The sequence below is a fragment of the Solanum lycopersicum genome, chromosome 11, assembly GCF_036512215.1.
Source record: "Solanum lycopersicum chromosome 11, SLM_r2.1".
NCBI classification, from domain to species: Eukaryota; Viridiplantae; Streptophyta; class Magnoliopsida; order Solanales; family Solanaceae; genus Solanum; species Solanum lycopersicum.
The window spans coordinates 44,705,462-44,720,283 of record NC_090810.1 but is presented as its reverse complement, the minus strand read 5'-3'; the positions used below and the strand labels follow the sequence as shown (position 1 = coordinate 44,720,283).

The 14,822-nt window shown below is 34.2% G+C and overlaps 2 protein-coding genes across 2 annotated transcripts; both read left to right on the top strand.

Moving 5' to 3' along the window:
* Window positions 1-4,607: 4,607 nt before the first annotated feature.
* Window positions 4,608-5,225, top strand: LOC138339428 (uncharacterized). The gene has a single exon (XM_069291025.1). It carries the CDS (start codon window positions 4,608-4,610, stop codon window positions 5,223-5,225), a length of 618 nt encoding a protein of 205 aa, XP_069147126.1.
* Window positions 5,226-8,244: 3,019 nt separating this feature from the next.
* LOC138339427 (secreted RxLR effector protein 161-like) lies at window positions 8,245-8,691 on the top strand. Its single transcript, XM_069291024.1, has one exon. It carries the CDS (start codon window positions 8,245-8,247, stop codon window positions 8,689-8,691), a length of 447 nt encoding a protein of 148 aa, XP_069147125.1.
* The last annotated feature ends 6,131 nt before the right edge of the window (window positions 8,692-14,822 follow it).

Below are 14,822 nucleotides of genomic sequence, written 5' to 3'. Positions count from 1 at the left end.
ATATCTCCTATGTTTATTTCTAATTTTTTTACTTTATCTACCTGTTCTAAAATTTCTGTATATGTCTCACTTATGTCACTTATTTCTGATTTCTGGTCATTTTCATTTTCATCTATTTCATTTACTGCATTTACCTTAAGATCTTCATTTAATTTTTGTTCCATCTCGTTTATTTTATTTGTTAATTCTTTTTCTTTTTCTATCTGTTTTTCTTTTTGTTTATTTTGATATAACAATTTTAACTTTGCTAATTCTTTTTCTAGTTCGTTTATTCTTGTATTTTTTATTTCTTCTAAATTTTGTACTTCTTGTTTTGCTTCTACTTTTATTTTTTCTATTTCTCTTGATTTGTCTATTTCTTCATTTTCTTTTGTTATTCTTATCATGGCTGTTAAACTATCTTCTAATCTTGCTGTTTCTTTTTCTAACATCAAGTATAGATTATTTCCTATTTTTTATATGTTCTTCCTAAATTTGAAAATATTATTTTTATTATCATTCCGTCTTGATTTTCATATGTCTTTTCGTCTACTGCAAATTCTTCTTTGTTCATTATAATTTATGTATTATATTATGTTGTAACTTATATTCAAGACAATCTAATTATAGTTCTAACATAAATATAACTTTTCTTTGTGCTAGTATTGATTTATTATATACTCCTGCTAATATATTTTCTATTAATCTTTCTTTTCTATGTTGTAATTCTTGCCTTTTTTCATCTATCTTTTCTATCAATTGTTGCTTATATATTTCTTTGTCCATGTTGTTTTTTTTAAATAACATGCATATTTATACTTTGTTTTTGAAATTATCTTTATTAAATGGTTTTTCTTATCATTGTTTGTTTTGGTAATTTGTGATAGTTCATATTCTATGTACAGGGATTTTAATTTTTTCCATATCTTTCGTACCTTTTTATCTATCTTGGTCCTTTTTATTTTAGTTTCTTTATTTTTGTTCATTATATTTTTCTGTATAAAATTTTAAAAAGTCTACTTAATTTATCTGGGTTCTTAATGAGCTTTCCAAATTTTGATTAGGAAAGTAATTTCATGAGAGTAACGTGCACCATCATACTTATATATTTGCACACAACACATAACATATTACACATAGCACATATCGTTTTGCATAAAGCACATAACATATTACACATAGCACATATCATTTTGCATATAGTACATAACATCTTTCATATCAGTCATTCATATTCCATGATACCTTGGAATCATGTAATTAACATTAAGACTTGACCAAATAAGGGCTTAACATATGGGACCTCAACTATGGATTCTTCTTTAGCAAACAGAGTCTGCTTCATTCATTCATTCATACGTACTTCAGTTTGTTTCGTTCATAGGCAAGTGTGAACAACAGCTATAGCTAGAATATATTTTACGACTTTCATCCGCTTCGCTGTGCAATGATCAAGAATGAACTAGTGCCATTACTTAGGTCTATCTCACCTCTTTATTATCCTATCTTAACACCTATGGTACCATTCATTTCATTATGTGCATCATTTGAGACTCCTCTCATTCATTCATTGGGAACTTTAACTTTAACTGACATATATCATGTGAGCATCATCAAATACAGTGTCTCCCCCACATTGAAAAAAGGTGAAATCTCTGGCCAAAGTGACCCAAAATATGCAAGCATACATGGAAATCGAACCCCGCCAGATCCTTATATTGGCAGTATAGGTTCAAAGACTAAGAGATATAAGGAGACCCATACCCGGCATTCCTGACAACCTTATCTCATGAAAGTTACGTGAACCTCTGCCCTTCCCAAAAGATGGCATCACCGCTCATAGCTAGTCTATGGATTCTCAAAATAAAGTTCCATTACATTCAACTCATATGTTATGGTAGTTGGTTTCTAGTATGAGGACATCATAGCTCAATAGATAATTTCTTATCTCATTATTAGTATTAAGTTCATACTAATCTCAATACTTTCATTAAAGTGTTCATAGAGTCTAGTCTATTGTTTAACTTTACACTCTCATAGGTGAGTACGTTTTGGTAACATTTACTTATGCTCATTTCAGAATGCTCTCTTGTTTTACTTTATCCCCTTATCATGTTGTCACCACATTCATTAACTTTAGCACATTTGCTCTTCATAATTACGCACCCCTTATTACTTGAATGTTCATTTCATTATATGCCAATGCACTTGCCCGTTTAGTGTGTTTAACACTCTTAGTTAACCCTCCTCAGTTTTAAAATTTCATTGTTCATTTCATCATATGCCAATGTACTTGTACATTTATAGTGTCTCATACTCTTACTTATCCCTTCTAGGATTTAATCATTTCATTGCATACATCTTAGTTTCACTTTCTTTTAAACGTATGCTACACTTATGGGTCTATACATACAAGCCATGAGTCCTCATATCACAACTCTTTTAAGTAAATCATATCTTCCTAAGATTATGTGGTAAAATACTTATGCATCTTGTATGTACACCAAGATCTCAATTTCGATCAATGTGGGCAGCATTACTTTGAATATTTATTAGCGAATGACTTATGTATCGATACAAAATTTTTGCAAGGGAACCCGATTTCGAATCCTTGGTTAACACCTAAATTTTTTATTTATTTTATTTTGATCCATATAGCTTGGGGACCCAAGGTCGAGCCCCAACGCCTTAATTTTATTTTTCCTTAAGTTCTCTCTTCATTTTTCGCTCATTGGGACTGAGAGGATGTGGGAACGATCCCCCACAACCTCATTTTCTTGTTATTTCCTTCTATTTAATTTCTCTTATTTTGTCCTAAGGGGTGTGGGTTCGAACTCCCACAGCCCAACTTTAATTATTTTCTCCTTACTTTTCCTTGGTTCTACCTAGAGGTCGTGGGTTCGATTCCCACACGCCTCAACCTGTAATTTTTCTTTTTATTCCTCCTTCAATCTGATTGAAAGGTGGTTGGTTCGAATCCCAATCCTATCATTTATTATTTTTTATTTAATTTTCAGATCAAGGCACATGGGTTTGAATCCCACATGCCATATTCTCTTTTTCTCAAATTATTTCAATGACTTTTAACATGGTGAGGTCACGGGTTCGATGCTTAGTGGCCTCACATATTTTAATTTAATTTAACATAGCATGATAGTCCGCTTAGCGTGGTCGAAACTCATCAACAAGATGCTTGAATTTTTTTAGCATAATTTATCACCTCTTTCACATTAAATGTATAGACGTTTTATGTATTTTTTTAGTGAGTTCTTTAGGTGAATTTTCGTGGATTCATTTGACTATTAATTTTCACTAAAATCAGCATTTTGACATCACTTGTGAACATCAAGATTTAAGAAAGTTTGTGCACAGGAAATACAACCATAAACATGTAAATTTTTTTTACTTGAATCCAAGAGTGTATATCACGACTACACTTTGCAGACACATCATTTTTGTCTTAATTTTGGACATCATACTCAATATTCACCTGATTACAGACATACACACATAAACATAACAAATATATTACATCCCTAATTTCTACCAGCAAACATACCAAACCTATGATTCAATGGGAGCTAGTGACAAGGACATGAACATGGAACAATCCTAGTTTTAAGAATTGAATATACTAAACTTTAAGGGGTCTCTTTGTGAAAGAGACCAAGAGAGAAGAGAAATCGTACCTTTTTGATGTTCAAACCTTCAGCTTGCTGACAAACCTTCTCCAAAATTTAGTCTAAGTCCAAAAGCTTCAACCCTAACTCAACGGAAAAATCCTCTCTTTGCCTTACATTTTTTATTATATTTTGAATATGTTTTTAACATGAAAGTTCTTCAAGCATGAAGATTTTGTAGCTTCTGATTTGTTCTAGTGTTTTTGGCAGAGAGAACGTGAAAGATAAGAGAGATATTGACATGAGAGAGAGAGAGAGAGAGTTATAAAGTATTTGTCTTATAGATAATGTCTTTCATGTGGAGTCCTTTTTAGGATATGGTTAAAGAGTCCTAATTGGGGACCAAGTTAGATATCTCCTATAAATAGAGTGCTCCTCTTCATTGTAAATTCATTTATCAAGAGAAATAATAAGTCTTCTCTTCTTTTATCTCTAGTTTCTTCTTCTTATTCTATAGTTTTATAACACGTTATCAGCACAAGACTCTAATTTCTCAAAAGTGAAGGTTAGATTTGAAGAATTAAGGGTATTATATATTCTTTTGTTTTAAATTTTGATGGTCAATCTTACAACTACAGTTCATTGACCTTCAAAGTTCAGGCAGGAACTACCTCTCATATGTGTCGGATGCTAAAATCCACCTCGATACAATGGGTCTTGGAGACACCATAAAAGAAGAAAATAAGGCATCAAATAAAAATTGTACACGAGCAATGATATTTTTGCGTCATCATCTTGACGAGATTCTGAAAATTGAATATCTGACAGTTAAGGATCCACTTACTTTGTCGAAAAACCTAAAAGAAAGATTTGACCACTTGAAGGTAGTCATAAATCCAAAGGCACGATATGATTGGATGCATCTAAGGCTACAAGACTTTTAGTCTATACATGAGTACAATTCTGCCCATGTTCAGAATCACTTCGCAATTGAAATTATATGGAGAAATGGTTAGTGTGATTGATATGATGGAAAAGACGTTCTCCACTTTCCATGCCTCGAATGTGTTCTTGCAGCAACAATATCGAGAGAAAGGTTTCAAAAAGTATTCTCAACTAATTTCTCATCTTCTTGTGGCCGAGAAAAATAATGATTTATTATTTAAAAATTATGAGAATCGACCTACTGGATCTGAACCACTTTCTGAAGTGAATGAGGCGTACGCCCACCATGTTTGGTGTGATAAAGGTCGCGGTCCTAATCGTGGTCGTGGACGTGGACGTGGTCGTGGTCGTGAATACGGTCAAGAACATAATTTTGCTCCTGACATTAATCATTCATCAAATAAAAGGGAAAAATTAAGGGATGAGAAACGTGAAGCAACTAGGAAAGTTGGTTTTCGATGTGGTGGAAGAGTTCATTATGCACATTATTATCGTACTCTCGAACACTTCGTTGAGCTTTATCAAGAATCACTAAAGAAGAAAGAGAAAAATCCTGAGGCAAATTTTATCTCTCAAAATCAAGTTCAGATCACGCACTTGGATGTAGCAGATTTCTTTACACATCTTGAAGGAAAAATAGATCACTTAATTGGTGATGGTTCTGTGAACATGGAAGAGTGATATTTTTTTGGTAGTATTTATTAATAAATTATATGTAATGATAGTTGTTTGCATGAGTATTAGTATTTTAAATTAGTTTAGTCGTTCATTAGCTTGTTCCTTAATTCTTAATTAAATAATTCATATTTTTCATTGATTTATTAATATTATTCTAATATGATAGAGTTAGTCAAATATAAAAATTTATCACGTGTTTGTATTATATTAGGTCTTTAATTTGATATAATGTTAAACACTTGCAGTCTTTTATTTAACTAGGATTAAATAATGATTTTATTTTATTTTCCTAACAACTCGTTTTTGACTTAGAGGAAACAATAAACTAATGCTCAATTTCTAATATTTAATTATTAATTTATTCCTTTGAATAACTTTAACCTTTTCACAACACTAATATTTAATGTATATTTATATTGTGTATCTCATTTCATGTGAAGATATGGATAATTCTAAGAACATATTATTGGAATATGAAGATATTCGTTTGATTAATTCTAGCACAACACATACGATATTCAAAAATAAGAAATATTTTTTCTCATTTGAGTATGGGTAAAATAAATGTTACTACAATATTTGGTAGTACTAATATGATTGAGGGTTTTGGAAGAGCCATAGTAATTTATCCTAAGGGAACTAAACTCATCATTAATAATGCCATGTTTTCTCCAAAATCTAAGAGAAACTTGTTGAGTTTTAAAGATATCCGTGAAAATGGTTATCATATACAATCAATGGATGAAATCAATCTTGAATTTCTTTGTATCACCAAGAATGTCTGTGGGCAGACATGTGTTATAGAAAAGTTCCTTGTTTTATCTTCTGGCTTGTATTAGAAAAAAAATTAGTGCAATTTAGGCACATTTTATAGTAAATAAGAAGTTTATTGATTCCAATACATTTGTAATTTTGCATGACCATCTAGGACATCCTGGGTCAATAATGATGAGAAGAATTATAGAATATTTGAATGAACATCCACTAAAAGACCTAAAAGTTTTTTTAAATGGTGAATTTTCTTGTACTGCTTGTTATCAAGGCAAGTTAATTGTGAGACCATCACTAATGAATGTCAAGATTGAGTCCCCTTGGTTTTTGGAACATATATAAGGGGATATTTTTGGACCTATTAACCTACCTAGTGGGTCATTTAGATATTTTATGGTTCTAATAGATGCTTCTTTAGATGGTCTCATGTGTGCCTATTGTCATCTCGTAACTTGGGATTTGCAAAATTATTGGCACAAATAATAAGGTTAAGGGAACACTTTCCTGATAATAAGTTTAAGTCCATTCATTTTGATAATGCTGCTGAGTTTTCATCCCAATCATTTAATGATTATTTTTTAGCAATTGGGATAAGAGTTGAACACTCCATTGCTCATGTTCATACTCAGAATGGTCTCATTGAGTCATTAATTAAACGTTTGCAATTAATAGCAAGATCATTGCTTATGAAAACTAAGTTTCCCACTTCTGTGTGGGGAGATGTAATTTTGCATGCTGCAACACTTATTCGTATCAGACCAACAAGTTATCATAAGGTTTATCCATTGCAATTGTTTATGGTTCAAGAACCTAATATATCCAATCAAAGAATTTTTGGAAGTGTTGTACATGTGCCTGTGGCACCACCAAACCGCACTAAGATGGGCACTAAAAGAAGGTTAGGAATATATGTTGGGTTTGAGTCACCCTCCATTATCCGCTATCTTGAACCATTGACTAAAGACATGTTTACTGCTAGTTTTGCAGATTGTCGGTTTGATGAGACAGTTTTCCCAAACTTAGTGGGAGAGAATAGTTAAATAAAATGAGAAATTTTGTGGAAAAATTTATCAATGTCTCATCTTGATTGATATTCTTCTACTTGCGAACAAGAAGTACAAAAGATTATTCTTTTGCAGAAAATTGCAAATCAAATGCTAGACGCATTTACAGTTTTGAAAAGGATTACTAAATAACATATTCCTGCAGAAAATGTCTGAATTCGAATTGATGTCCCTAAAGGACCATCCACTAGTGTCATAGCTAATGAGTCAAAAACACACCTAAAGCGTGGTAGACCATTAAGGTCTAAGGATCAAAATCCTAGAAAAATAGAAAGATTAAATGTCAAGATGACACTATGAAAGAACCTCATATGGAAGTTCAAAATTTGAATAATTGTTATATTCATGAAAGAATCAATGAACTTGAAACTCAAGGAAATAATGAACTATCCATAAATTTAAGAGATTTTGAAACTAATATGAATCGATCACAAATAGTGGTTGATTATGTCTTTGCATATAATGTTGCAACAAATATCATGCAAGATAATGAGGATCATAAACCTCAATCAGTTATAGAATGTCGAAAACGAAATGATTGGCCAAAATGGCATGAAGCAATTTAATTAGAGTTGAAATTTGCCATGCGTGAAGTTTTTGTACCTATAGTTCAAACACCTAATGGTATTAAACCTGTTGGTTACAAATGGATTTTTGTGTGAATAAGTAATGAGAAAAATGAAATAAAAAGGTATAAATCAAGCCTTCTGGCACAAGGATTTTCTCAAAGGCCTGGTGTTGCTTATGAAGAGACATACTCACCCGTTATGGATGCAATAACATAGTGTTATCTCGTTTGTTTCAAAGTCCATGAGAAACTTGAAATGCACTTAATGGATGTGGTTACAACCTACCTTTATGGATCACTTTATAATGAGATATACATGAAAATTCCTAAAGGATTTGCGATGCCTAAATCATGTGAATCAAAATCTCGAGAAATGTATTCTATTAATTTGCAAAGATCATTATATGGTTTGAAGAAATCTGGGTGCATGTGGTATAACCGTCTTAGTGAGTATTTAATTTAGGAAGGATATACAAATGATGCAATTTTTTCATGTGTCTATATAAAGAAAATAATATCAGAATTTGTTGTACTTGTTGTTTTTGTTGATAACATAAATATTATTGGAACTCCAATGGATATTCAAACGGATATTAATTATTTATAAAATGAATTTGAGATGAAAGATCTGGGAAGGACAAAACTATGTCTTGGTTTGCAAATTGATCAGTTGACAAATGGTATTTTTGTTCATCAATCTACCTACACAGAAAAAGTGTTGAAAAGATTTTGTATGGATGAAGCGCATTCATTATGTACTTCGATGGTTGTTCGTTCACTTGATGTGAATAAGGATCCATTCCCACCTCAAAAAAATGATGAAGAAATTCGTGGTTATGAAGTACCATATCTTAGTGCAATTGGTGCACTAATGTATCTTGCTAATATTACAAGGCCTGATATAGATTTTGTTGTTAACTTGTTGGCAAGGTATAGTTCTGCTCCTACTAGGAGACATTGGTGTGCGATCAAACAGATTTTGCGATATCTTAAAGGGTCAACTGATGTAGGATTATTTCATTCTATTAATTGTAGCCCAAATCTAGTTGGTTATGCTGATGCATGATATTTATTTGATCCACACAAAGCTCGATCCCAAATAGGCTATGTGTTTATATGTGGGGGGAATGCCATATCTTTGAGATTTACAAAGCAGTACATCGTAGCCACTTCATCTAATCATGCTGAAATAATTGCTATTCATGAACCAAGTAGAGAATGTTTGTGGTTAAGGTATATGATACATCTTATTCGAGATAAATGTTTTTTGGAATGTGATAAAGTACCTACCATTTTATAAGAAGATAATGCAGCATGCATGGCACAACTTAAGGGAGGATTCATAAAAGTTGATAGAACAAAGCACATTTCACTGAAGCTTTTCTATACACATGAACTTCAAAAGAATGGTGATATAAATGTGAAATAGATTTGTTCAAGTGACAATGTGGCTGATCTATTTACCAAGTCTCTACCAACTACAACTTTTAAGAAGATGGTGCACAAACTTTGAATGCGAATATTCAAGTCTCTTGATTGATGTTCTTATTAGGGGAGTTAATACGCATTGTACTCTTTTTTCCGTTACAAGGTTTTGTCCCACTGGGTTTTCCTTGTAAGGCTTGTAATGAGGCAGCCTAGATGTATATTAATATATTTGTGTACTCTTTTCCTTAACTAGAGTTTTTCTTTTCTTAAAGTTTTTTTTGTAAGGTTTTTGACGAGGCACGTTATCTATGAATTAGACATTCAGGTGGAGTGTTATAAATTATTTGTATTATAGTGAATGCCTATCATGTGGAGTGACTTTTAGGATATAGTTAAATAGTCCTACTTGTGGACCAAGTTAGATTTCTCCTATAAATAGAGTGCTCCTTCATAGTAAATTCATTCGTCAAGAGAAATAACAAGTCTTCTCTTCTTTTCTCTATAGTTTCTTCTTCTTATTCTATAGTTTTATAAATTTTCCTTTCTATTTTAAATCATCCAACAATATTAATTAATTAAATTAATTACAAATTTAAATTAAAACAATCTAAATAATTACTTTCAGTTATGTCCGAACCTGAGTGGAGAAAGACTTCACTTCATGGGCAAATTTTCGGCCCTCTCTTTCCTAAATACCCCTCCACCTTATTAATTAAATTATTAATTACATATTTAGGGTAATTTCGATACCACCCTTATCCTAGACAAAGACCATTTTACTCCTACACCCTCCGAATTTATGATTTCCCCTTTTTAAATCCGGTAAAGATTCATTCAGGTAAATCTTCATATTCGGGAGCCATACATGGCTTGACCTAACCTCTCCTAGCATAACTAAATCCCCATGTTAGTTGGCTTGGATGTCAGTAGGTTGAAGAGATTTGGTTCTCCACGCATCAATCCGTTTCTAGGCACAATAAGCATTATTTAGCATACAATTTTTAAGCTTGTTACAAGTAAATTGATCTCCACATATATATATATATATATGATCTTATGTTTCCAATTGTAGAAATTGTAATGAAAATTTTTAAAGCAATATCTAGCTACATAAACACAAATGTCATACTCTGCTTTCATACATAGATGCATATAAATCCACAATTCAATACATCAATCAATGGTCATTATTTGCACAATTATTTGACAACAAATAAAAATAACATTCTTTATCCAATACTATAACTGTTGATGTCTTATTGGTTTATATAGTTTCTTATGCTTTTATGAGTTCCAGTACCTGCAGTTTTTATGTCTGAAAATTGTGAGGTCTAACAAGGTATTTCGAGTAATTCTAGGTACAATTTATATATAGTCCAGTGAAGAGAGATGAAATTCGTTGTAATTCCAACTTTGTTGTCAAATCCCGAAACCACACCCTAGAAGTTAAGGTCGATCTCGAATTTCAATAGTCGTTCTTGACATCTCGGAGGTCTTGTACGGGCCCTTTCATATCATTCATCGTATAAACATAGTGAAAAAAAGTGCGAAAATTAAACTTTTTACAAAACATAACATAGTCTTTCAAAACTCTTTCATATAAAGCAATAGGAAATACTAAGTCTCAATATCATCATCTTATGACGGAAGGATAATTGCGACACGGCCCCTACAAAATACGAGTATAGAAATACTTAATCTATTACAATATTTCAATAAGAAACATAAAAGACATATATGCCCTCGAGTCAAATGAGGATATACTTACACTTCTCTTGAATGATGTTGTTCTCCAAGTGTTCCTTCCCAAAAGATCCTCATCTACCAAGAACAATATTGACAGGTAAAATCATGGAGTTAGTACAACCACATGTACTAAGTACGGCATTAACCATAAAAATCAAGAAAATGGACATTTATTTGAAATATGTATTGTTATTTAAAATATGATGATATAATCATGAGAACAACATTTATCAACTTAGAAACACATAAAGAAACATTTAAACTAAACATCACATTTTTAAGAATCACTTTATAGTGAGTTGATTTACTGTTAAAGTAAAGTCTCTTCGTTGTACCGTGAAATTGCCTTCCTTCAATTAAGACACCTTCTAGCATGTAATTATCCCATTCAAAGTTATCCTAAGATTCAATTAAGTCAAAAAAGGTGATATACCGTGGTTTCACGGTATAATTAATACTTTTTCCTTAAGTTTAGTGTGTCTAAAAGCCTTTTTTGTGCTAATTTTGATATAAATTTCTCTTTGTTTTGCAGGAAATCTGTCCAAAGCTGAAAACAGAGATTTTGAGCGAAAAAAATGAAGAAGAGACCACCTACGGAGCTTATGACGGTCCGTCGTGCCTATGACGGTCCGTAGGTGGCAGCGTAGAGAAGCTGCTGAAGGAAGATGGGGAAGTCTGACCAACTGTGGGATTACGAGGCTTGTGACGGTCCGTCATGGCTATGACGGTCCGTCCTGCAGGTTCATCGCGAAGATCAGAGAAGTGATCCCAGTACCCAGATTCCAAGAGTTGAAGTATTTTGAAACGAAGACCCTTGACGGACCGTTGTGCCTATGACGGTCTGTCAGACTTGCCGTCGAGGGGAATGAAGAAAGCAGCAGAAGAAATTGCACCAAGTATGGGACGACGGAATCCACGACGGTCCGTTGTGACCACGATGGTCCGTCGCGTGGTCTGTCGACCCAGCCGCGTTTTTGCAGATTTCCAGTAATTAGAATCCTCGTTTTATTAGGTTTTTATTTTTTATGACTAGTTTGAAAAACCTCATTTTTGAGGTTAGACTCTGCTAGATTAGACATCATATTATTAGACTTTGCGTATTAGTGTTTGATTTTTGGAGATTCTTACAAGTGATTTTTGGTGATTAATCAAGCAAATTGTCGGACTTTATTTTTCTCATTGAAGTAAGTACATGAATTCTTATTTAATATATTTGAATGTTGTGTTTATGGATATGAGTAACTAAACTCCATAACTAGGGTTGTGGGAACCATAGGCACATAATGAGATAAACCCTAGCTAAAATAACAATTCTAGAATAGTGTCTTGCATGTATTAATAATCCTTTCGCTTAGAAGTCTTTTTAACGGATGATCAACGTTAGAACTCACCTTAATGCTACTTGCCGGACCAAGGAGGTAGATAATAGGAAAAGAATTATTAACATAGATTTAGTGTATACTATCTAATAGGCTAGTATGGATTGGTACGAGGTAATAACTTAGTCAAATATCGAATACAATGCTTAATATGAGGTAAAGATAAGGGTTAGGAAAGTAACACACGTAGCCGGACCAAGGTGCGGAGTGAGATTTTCTAGATGCCGGATCAAGGATTTAGAAATACATAACTTATCACTTTGCATGCAAGATACTAGGAAAGAATTTTTATAGTTAGAATTATCAAGTTATGAACCTGTGGGGAACACGTACACCCTAGTTACTTTGATTAATTGATTAAAACCCAAAATTAAAAGCTGTTAAGTGTCTCTTTCAAGTTCGTTGTTTATTTTCACTTATTTAGAGACAGAACCCCCCTTTGTATGTTTTTACTTTCTAAGGAAGTCATCAACCGAACAATAGTAATAACACGTTGAAGTTAAGTCTAGACTATTTTCCTCGTGGGAACGATTCCAACCTCACTAGTTGGGTTATTTACTTGACGCGACCGCTTTACTTCTTATTTGAGAAGTAAGTTTGAGCGTATCAAATTTTGGCGCCGCTGCCGGGGAAATTAGCTTTTAGATTAACTTGAACTTATTACTAAAGTTTAGTTGATATTTTCTTGATTTTACTTTGTTTTATTGTTTTTGATTTCCTTTCAGAACTATCCTCCTTGTATGCCAAATACACGGAGAGGAAGAGAACCCTTGTTTCCCTACGATCACGAGCTAGAGCGTACACTGCAATATGAATCAAAACATGGGAATAAATGATGAGGATCCAAACCAAAACATCCCAGATCCAGTGGATGTTCATGGTCAGATGTTACCCGACGCTCCGGGTGAACATCAACAGAGGGGACAAAATCCCGTTTCACCGCCCCAAGCATACTACAGAGGGTATGGTAACATAGCAGACTCGGATAAGCCACTTGTCTTTCCCCCTCTACGCATAGGCAACACTTTTGTGGTGACTAGTAGCCTGATACAAATGCTCACTGCCAGAGGTTTGTTTTCAGGGCTACCTTCTGAGGATCCACATGCCCATATAGCTAAGGTAAGGGCAGTGTGTAAAAGTTGTGTGGGGAGGCCTGATTTGGATCTAGATGTAATAGGTTTCAGAGTGTTTCCTCTCTCACTGACGGGAGAGGATGCTATGTGGTTTACTGAGCTCCCATACAACTCCATCTTCACTTGGAACCAACTACGGGATGTCTTCTTAGCACGCTACTATCCGGTCTCCCAGAAATTAAACCACAAAGACAAGGTGAATAACTTTGTGGCACTACCAGGAGAGTCAGTTAGTAGTTCTTGGGATAGATTCACCTCATTCTTGAGATGTGTTCCAAATCACCGTATTGATGATGAGTCACTGAAGGAATACTTCTATCGGGGACAGGATGATAACAATAAAGTGGTGTTGGACACTATAGCAGGTGGATCTTATGGAGAACGCTCTTATGCTTAGATTGCTGAGAAATGAGAGAAAATCTCCCGTAACAACAAAGCTTGGAGTACTAGGAAGTCTGATACAGGGAGAAACACCTTCGCTGTGCAGTCCTCTCACAACCCAGCCACAGATGATATTCGTGAAGAAATGGCTCAGATGAGAACTGAGCTTGGGTTGGTACTAAAACATGTCACTGGGAGTGCAGAAAAGATTAATGCAGTCAATTACTTGGCTAAACCACCACCTCCAAATGATGAGTGCTATTATGCGGAGGAAACTTATGCGGTAAATAAGCAGACGGGGGGTTTCCGACCAAGCGCCCAAGGCTCGCATCAGGATAATTGGCGCCAAGGTCAAGGGAACCAAGGTAGGAACTATGGTAACTACAACCGTGAGGGTCATTATGTCCGAGATGGAAACTACAACCGCGACAACAACTTTAACAGGGGTAACTATGCTAATAGAAACGACGGGAATGGGACCTATGTCCCTCCTCAAAATCGTGAAGTTACTCCAAGGGATGGTGGAGATAGTATGGCGCCAGTTGAGGATATGTTGCACAAAATGATGAGGATGTTCGACACTAATGATGAACACATTAAAGAGTTCGAATTGTAAGTGGCCCAATTATCTGCGACAGTGAACACACGACAACTAGGCACTCTTCCTAGCAACACTGTCAAAAATCCAAAGAATGATGCGCACTGCATGAAAATCACTACACAGGGTGGTAGACAAACCATTGATCCACCTATGCAATCTACTAAGGAAAATGTGGTAAAGGGTAGTAGTGAAGCAGAGGGAAGTAATGGAAAAGCTGCAGAAGTACCTATCAAGGTAATTCCCATGCCTAGGCCACCACCACCCTTCCCTCAGAGATTAGTGAAAAAGACTGAGGATGGTAAATACCGGCGCTTCATTACAATGTTGAAGCGGCTCTCTATCAATGTCCCTTTGGTAGAAGCTCTAGAACAAATGCCCGGTTATGCCAAATTTATGAAAGATCTGGTCACCAAGAAAAGATCGGTCACTTTTGAGGATGATGATAGATTGCAGCATTGTAGTGCTATTTCTACAAGATCCCTAGTACAAAAAAAAGAAGATCCGGGTGCCTTCACTATTCCTTGTACAG